At 42.0% G+C, this 7,950-nt stretch overlaps 1 protein-coding gene across 3 annotated transcripts; it reads right to left on the bottom strand.

The window, feature by feature from the left end:
* Window positions 1-2,432: 2,432 nt before the first annotated feature.
* Window positions 2,433-7,616, bottom strand: stn1 (STN1 subunit of CST complex). Of its 3 annotated transcripts, none has more exons than XM_089006843.1 (9): window positions 7,054-7,616; window positions 6,854-6,949; window positions 6,663-6,734; window positions 5,740-5,988; window positions 4,518-4,629; window positions 3,882-4,020; window positions 3,674-3,796; window positions 3,508-3,580; window positions 2,433-2,657 (listed from the first exon to the last, which is right to left on the bottom strand). In XM_089006843.1, exons 1-9 carry the CDS (start codon window positions 7,196-7,198, stop codon window positions 2,500-2,502), a joined length of 1,167 nt encoding a protein of 388 aa, XP_088862969.1. In that variant the 5' UTR covers window positions 7,199-7,616; the 3' UTR covers window positions 2,433-2,499. The 3 variants fall into 3 exon arrangements, with proteins under 3 accessions (XP_088862969.1, XP_088862970.1, XP_088862971.1); XM_089006844.1 differs by having other exon boundaries at window positions 5,740-5,913; window positions 6,657-6,734; window positions 7,054-7,614; XM_089006845.1 differs by having other exon boundaries at window positions 5,740-5,913; window positions 7,054-7,611.
* Between the last annotated feature and the right edge of the window lie 334 nt (window positions 7,617-7,950).

Raw genomic sequence — 7,950 nt, 5'->3', positions numbered from 1 at the left:
GTCCCTTGCAAACCACAATACAAGTCATCTTTTTTTTTTACTTCAAAATTTAAAAATAGTTTATACATTGGTTGCGCGCTAGAGATGTTATATGTGGAGGGGATGAAACATTTTAATGACTCCCCCAAATTCCCAACGGCCTCCGAGCGGAAACCGTAAGTAAAAAAAAAAAGACACCTTTGTAATACAGTAATTGATCAAATGTAAATGATGTATTGTACCTTCAGTCGGGCACTCGGTCGCCTGTGCATCATGAATTGTTATGCATGTTATGTTATGCATGGGTTTCGTCTTGTGATTAACTGAGCAACAGAAAAGCACTATGACGCCAATGTGCTTCAGAGTTCCACTCGATAAAACCTGAATTAAATAATGACACAAAAAGTAATCTGGACTCGAAATGAATAAGGGAACTAATTAGATAACACTAGACAGTACAAAAGGGGAAACAAAATAAGATATTGTCATGAAAATGCGCGTTAATCCAGACCATCAGAGAAATGCGACTCACCATAAATCTCGTCCAGATTGTTCTGGAAACTATGGGCGGGACTTGGTGCCACACTGTGCGCCGTTGCGTCACTTCCATCATAATTTAATAATTTTAGTGTACAACTCCGTTACACATATATATATATATATATATACACTGGTATACAGTGATACCTCAGCTGACAAACGCTTTAGCTCATGAATTTTTTGCCTTACAAACATTAAATTTGCGACAATATAAACTTGGCATACGAACTAGTTTTCGGCGGACGAACCAAACCACACAGCACCACGGTGGCTGGCGGACTAGTTTTCGGCGGATGTACACCAAATCACACGGTCGAAAAGCGCATGCGGTGGTTGGCGCACTAGTTTTCCAAACCCCCTTTGAGTGCAGACGTGGTTTGCTATCGAGTGGATTACTTTTGCTATGATGGGACCAAAAAAGACCCCACCACAGGCGAGTGTTAAGTCGAAGAGGACACAAATGAAAATTACAGTCGAGCAGAAGATCATCGAAAAACATGAACGAGGTGTGCGTTTGTGTGATTTAGCGTCCCAGTACGCTAAATTGACCATTGCTACGTGTGGCTATGGGTGTTTCTGTGTTGTCTAAGCAACAGTCTCAGGCAATAGAAGAGGTTGAAAAACTTCTGTTGATTTGGATTAAAGAAAAGCAGTTATAGCAGGGGACATTGTGAATGAGGGTATTATCGCCGAGAAAGCACAGCAACTTCACTCGGATATCATCAAGAGGCAACTACATCAACGACCATCACAAAGGTAAATAAAACGACTTAATGATACAGTACAGTTTATTTCTTTAATTACAATCCAATAGCATGTTTATTATACACAAAAAAAGGTATATCTTGTGTTGTTTTAAGGCTTATTTAGTAGAAATGTAAGTTTTATGGGGACCTGAGAATGGATTATTCCCATTTTTAATGATTTCCTATGGGAAATAAATGTTTGGCATACAAACCTTTCCCCCTTACACACACTTTCTGGGAACCAATTAAGTTTGTAAGTTGAGGTATCAGTGTATATATATATATATATATATATATATATATATATAGTGAGACCTCAACTTACAAACACCTCAATTTACAAACTTTTTGTCTTACAGACATCAAATTTCTGAAAATTAAACCTTATAATAAGCACTATTTTCATAATACACACCCACCACGGCTGGCGGAGTGATCTTCGGCGGAAGCACACGACCGAACAGCACCAGAAGTTACCAACAGTCAACAGTCCTTATGGAAGTTGACTCTCCTTCCATAAGCCATCAACGACCATCAAAAAGGTAAATAAAATTTTATTTTACAGCAGTTTAACTGTCACGTTTTGCAAGGTGGTGATGGCGGGTGCGGATCCCAAAAAGCAGACAGGAGGGAGCAGGAGGTTGTTTGACAAATTGTTTGAAAATAAAGTCAGCAGGAACAAAATGTAAAACATCAAAATGATCTGAACAGAAAAAATACAAAGTATCAAAAGAAAACCAAGTGTAAAAGTCCGCTAAGGTTAAACAAACACATGCACAGCATACAATGCATACAAAGCATGCAACAATGACCCGACCGCGAATGGTCGTGCCGGGAGTCCTTTTGAGTGTCACTGACTGTAACGACCAGCACCTGCGAGACAGCAGGCAGGGCTGACAGCGCTAACCATTGGTCGCCAATCCGAACGTGGCAGTCCGCCAAGGCTGGGGGGCCGGGGGGCTACCAGCACCTGTGCAGGTGCAAGCGGGGCTGACAGCGCCACCTGTTGGTCGCCAACCAGATCATGACAGTAACCAGTTCAGGGTGTACCCCACCGAAGACAACTGGGATAGGCTCTAAAAGCGGTTCAAATCATGGATGAGTGGGTGGATGGATGGATGGACAGACAATTTGTATTTTGCACCTTTGGAAGAAAAATATACTGCATGACTTGATGAAGCTTTATTATGTATTTATTGAATCATAAAAAGTCAGTTTGATCACAAACACCAGCCTAAATTATAGTAAAATAGTTGTCGCTTGTGGTGATAATGTCACCGTTGCACTCCATCGCTTTGAGAACCAGCTCAAGCCCCACTTTGCTCACATTCCTGCTGTGGCGTTGTCTGACTGAAGACAGGATGTGCAAGATGTGGCAACCCTTCTCCCAATCTAAACAGGAGACAAGGAAACTGCCGTAAGAATATACAGTGGCTTGAAAAAGTAATCATATCCCACATTTTGTCACATTCTGACCACAAACATACATTTTTGGTCTTTTGTGTGAAAGACCAACGCAAATCGGTTCGCAATTGTGAGGTAGAAGGACAGTTTTACACGTCTTTCTTGTTTTTCATTTTAAAAAAACTGAAAAACGTAGGGTGCAAAAGTATTCAATACTTTGTGGAAGCACCTCTTACTGCAACTACAGCTGCAATTCTTTTGGGGTGCAATTCCGACGGGTGTCCGGGCTCTCCCTTCGAGATAAGGTGAGAAGCTCGGTCATCCGGGAGGGGCTCAAAGTCCAGCCGCTTATCCTCCACATCGAGAGGAGCCAGATGAGGTGGCTCGGGCATCTTATTAGGATGCCCCCGGGACGCCTCCCTGGTGAGGTGTTCCGAGCATGCCCCACTGGCAGGAGACCCCGGGGACGACCCAGAACACGCTGGAGAGACTATGTCTCCCAGCTGGCATGGGAACGCCTCGGGATCCGCCAGGACGAGCTAGAAGAAGTGGCTGGGGAGAGGGAAGTCTGGGCTTCCCTACTGAAGCTGCTGCCCCCACGACCCGACCCGACCGCGATATTATATATTCTAATTTACCTTCTACTCCACAATTATGAACCGCTCTGTGTTAGTATTTCACATCAAATGGCAATAAAATACGTTCACGTTTGTGGTCAGAATGTGAGAAAATGTGTTCAAGGTAGGATATTATGAATCATTTCTCAAGCCACTGTACGTACGGCGGTGCGCAACCTGCAGGAGGTGGTAGTGTTGCTATCAACTAGTTCTACACTTACACTTGTCTCTTTTTGAATCCTCTCTGATTATGTCTTTGACAGCCATTAGTAAATCTTTATCCTGTGCAGTCACCTAGCAAAGAACACAAAAGTCAAAAACAACTAGCATGATACTGCAGACTGACCCCGGGTTTATGCAAAGCATCTGGGCCGGCCGGGTTCCTACAAAATAGACTTCATCCTGGGATTTAACCTTGCGGTACACAACGCCTTCATCCTGTAAAAGCTGCACGGCCTCTTTGAGGAGCAAACTTAGTTGTTGGCGCGGAGAGGGTCGCGCCACAGGCTCCTAAAACAACAGCGCAGAATTATAATACTCAATATTTCTCAAGACACAATGGATGTGGTCCGTGGCAGTCAACAGTCAGACGCACCCGGCCTTCTGTATAGCTTTGGAGAAGGGGCTGCAGGGTGTCCTGAATATCATATGGTCTGAACTTGCTCACGGCCCTCTGCTCTAAGAAATCTTTGATGATTTGTGTTGCCTTTCTGACTGAACTGATGGGAGATCCACTGAAAAACAGATGGGGAAAAATTGAGTTGAAAACACCTCGGATTCCTTCCAATAAGCATTTGTATATTTGAGTACTGAAGGTGGGAAATGGAGTAAAAGTCTTCAGATACCTGTCGTCATTCTGGGACCAACAAATGATCCCGTTTTTTTGTTTGTTACGGTAACTATGACTTAAACTCTTCAGAGTTCAATGTAGAGTACACCAGCAATTCCATTTTTATCTGTTCCCCCGCTTGAAAAACAACATTCGACAGCATGACACTGGGTCAAGAAATGAGATGCTTCTCCAGATTGACTAAAACGTCACTCATGAATGATGAAACTTCTTTCAAGCTTTTGGAGCTTATGCGCCACCGTGTGTTTGAACCATAGAATGACATTTAAGAGAGAGTGGGAGTGGGTCAGAAATAGGCCTTCAACATGATAGACATTGCCAGAGACTGTACATGTCAGTGTGTATTTGTAAGCGCGGCATTTTTTGGGACGGTATCTTTACCTTGCGGAGTTGTTTTGTTGACGGAGTGGTTTGTCATAGAATTCTCTGTACATCTGTAAGACCTCAACCATCCATTCAATCTGGACTGCCATCACTGGGTCATTAACTTTATCTGGGGAAACGCAAACGTGATGGCCACAACAGGGAGATTCCGTCATGTGAATTTGACATTTAACAGTACTCATTTATATCTTACGATTAACTGTGAACTTCTATCATTGTATCACCTGATCACGTCAAGTGTTCCTATGCAACCTTTGGCTTCTATTTGAGGCAGGATTCCGGGAGTTATTTTAAGATCAAAACCGTCTTGAAGATGTTAACAATTAAGCGCACGCTTTATCGTCCCCATGTGCTCTCATTAATTTTCGGCGATGCCTACAATCAAGAGCTAAGTATTTATTCTTCAATTTGAATCTTAAAAGTTACACTTTTTAAAGGGTAACAAGTATTTTGAAATCTAGGAAGTGTGTGTGTGTGTGTGTGTGTGTGGAGTTGGTCATAGTGAAATAGAGGTGTGCCCCACGGACCTCCCCACTAAAAAAAGAAAGAAAAATGTAGAAATTCACTTGTCTTCCATATCACCCACAAAAAGTGACTGAACCCTGTATCCAAAGTGAATTTCTGGACATAAAAACAAAGCTCTTAAAGCAGTTAAACCGTAAGCAAAAAAAAAAAATTGCACATAATCTTCCATTTGTGTACAATTATCATGAACATATAGATATAGTGTAAAATGGTCAACATTTTTGGATAAAAATACATTTTGTATAGACGATTACACATAACTGCATGTTTCCAGATCTATCACGGCCAGTGGTGTAGCTGCTTTATTGCACCATTTAAAAAAAACATCTTGAAAAGGGATTGTTTCCCTCAAACTGCCTCTTCTGTGTACTTACATCGAATAATAGCTTTTGATGTTTCAATGTTATGCCATCATATTCTGTCGTGTTTGTTAATATGATTGTGCATCGTGAATATTGCACTTGAGATTGATTTGGATAAAATGGTGAAGCGAATCAAAATCTCAAAGAAAATAAATGCAATTCTGTGTTTTTCTAAAAACGTTCATTCCACTTTTTGCCTCATAAAACTCAATGTATATCACTGCATCCATCCTTCAAGCCACGCTGAAGCACTGTTCAATTAGTTCTGAAGTATTTGACTGAATTTGAGAAGAAAGAAAAAAAAAACATGTCCGAACCACTTCACTACTCACAGTAGGTGGAGGCGATAATCTCTCTCTGTTCCCTTGACGTCTTCACTTGTCCTCTGACTCGTAAAAGATCTCCAATTTCTAGTCTTAAGTGTGTCTCTCGGTCCCGTTTCAGTTTTTTCACCTCAACAGCTAGATTAAAGCTTCGCTGAAAGTCATCGCTTGGTTTTCCCTTGTCTGGAATTCCAAACATTATATGGGGCGCAGTTATATTCAGGATGACATACAGCACAAGAATTTGACAGCAATATTCTGTTGACATACAACAAGAGGCAGATGATACACTAGATTGATCACAAATCATCATCACAATCATAATAATAATACATTTAATTTCTAAGCGCCTTTCAAAACTCTCAAGGACACTTGGCGGTCACGGGATAAGAACTCTTTTTGTGTGCGAGTGAGCAGCGGCAGCCACTCGCGCCAGCGTTCACTCTACCCGGAAGTAACACAGCAGCAAAGTTATGAAAGGAAGAGGAAAGGAAAGAAAGAAGCGGAAAAACAACATACAGGAGCTGCTGGAAAGGCAGCACTTGTCTTACTTGCAGTAAATAACAAAAAGGTTATTGTCCTTGGTCAATGTTGAGGGGGCTGGGGTCATACTTAGGGTCACCACACCAACTATGGTTGTTGAGGGCCTTGATCTTGCATGTTTTACATGGTTCCCTCCTCCAGTCCACCCGATTCAAATGATCAAGATTATTATTAGGAGCTAAAATCATTGTAAGCGCACAGGATGAAGGAGAGAGACCTGAAGGGCAGATGCCTTTGAGAACATTGCACCTCTGTTCGTTTTATTTCGGTTGCTTGACTGTTTTTCTAATATTTTCTTTGGCGTTCTTATGAACTGGAGAGCGCTCCTACGTGTTTTTTTTCTTTTCTTTTCTTTTTAAAGTTGCACGAAAACGCAATCTCACATTTACCCATATCCAGCTCCTCTTTCATTGGCTCATTCTTCCAACAAATGCAGTTTATGACACCGGTTCCATCGTCCACTGTAAATAAAGGTGACAAGTTGAGTTTAACAATATCACTGAAGGATACAGTTTGTGGCAGTAGATCCTGGGAAAAACAACACTTCATTTTACTCCGCACAGAAATAGGGCAAATTTACCTCCGTACGAGAAAAAGTCTTCTTTTTCCCTCTTATAAACGACCGTTCCGAGTACATCAACCTTGTGGATCGGATGCGACTTGTAAAAATAAATATCTGATACAGAAAAGGGGGAGATTAGCGTCGGCAAAGCTTTTAGGATTGCACGCTGTCCAAGGCGCACTTCCTGGATTGTACAAGACGTGCAAATAACACTTTACTTGGTACTTGACAGGACTCTCTCATGCGGAGGATGTCTTTGATATGTAGCCTGGCGAAAGCAGAAAAGATCGGGTCCAATCCCCACAACATGGACGGCAGCTCTTCTGCAGTATCCATTGCAATCGGCGAATGCCGACAAATCATTTCGACAGTTACATCTGAAGTGTTTCTCTGCGGTTCCCTTGCAAGGAAGCTAGCTAGCTAGCTAGCTAATTACGAGGGCAGTCGCGATGTGTCGTTCGCGAACGAAACGGTTTTTGTACTTTATATTTTTTTTGTAGTACTCCATGTTGAGCATGTTCAGAAGAATATAAATAAGGACATATGAATAAAAAACGATATATTGTATGTTTTTTTACATTAGTAATTCATTTTACAGATCATTTTACCTTATTTTTGGGAGTAAATTAATTTAAGCAACAAACAACCTGAGGAGCCATTTGGGAGTCGAACGAGCCGGTTCTTTTTGGTGATCGGAACCAGCAGAACCGGCTCTCTAAAAACATCTGGAATTCCCATCACTACGAGGCAGTCAAGGAAGTCAAGGTGAACGCGATGAGGCAAAAATCAATCGCAAGCACAAAAGGGAAAAAAAACACAAAAGTGAGGGGGTTCATTACATACGGATGTGTCGTTCGCGAACGAGCCAGTACGTTACAGAGTACAGAGACGGCTCTCTGAAGTGAACAAAGAGAGCCGGCTCCTAACGAGGAGCCGGAAACGGGAACCGATTTTTTCCCCCTGCACAGGCACATAATAAGAGTCCACCAATCTGTTCAATTTGAAGAGAAAAGACAAGCGAGGGAACCCGCTATCAATGGAAGTTTCTAGTAGGTCTGCCTGTTGCTGTTGCAATATCATAACTTCCATCCAAGATGGACAACCCAGAGTTTCTT

This window comes from Hippocampus bargibanti, linkage group LG10 (genome assembly GCF_051943395.1).
Source record: "Hippocampus bargibanti isolate YZ-2025 linkage group LG10, ASM5194339v1, whole genome shotgun sequence".
Classification (NCBI taxonomy): Eukaryota; Metazoa; Chordata; class Actinopteri; order Syngnathiformes; family Syngnathidae; genus Hippocampus; species Hippocampus bargibanti.
The sequence above is the reverse complement of the archived record's forward strand: the minus strand, read 5'-3'. Positions and strand labels throughout refer to the sequence as shown.

Coding starts and splice junctions, on each gene's coding strand:
- stn1 (XM_089006843.1), bottom strand. CDS start 7,198: ATGATTTGTCGGCATTCGCCGATTGCAATGGATACTGCAGAAGAGCTG. Junction 6,950..7,053: donor AGAGTCCTGTCAAGTACCAA/GTAAAGTGTTAT, acceptor TTTCTGTATCAG/ATATTTATTTTTACAAGTCG. Junction 4,630..5,739: donor GATTATCGCCTCCACCTACT/GTGAGTAGTGAA, acceptor GCGTTTCCCCAG/ATAAAGTTAATGACCCAGTG.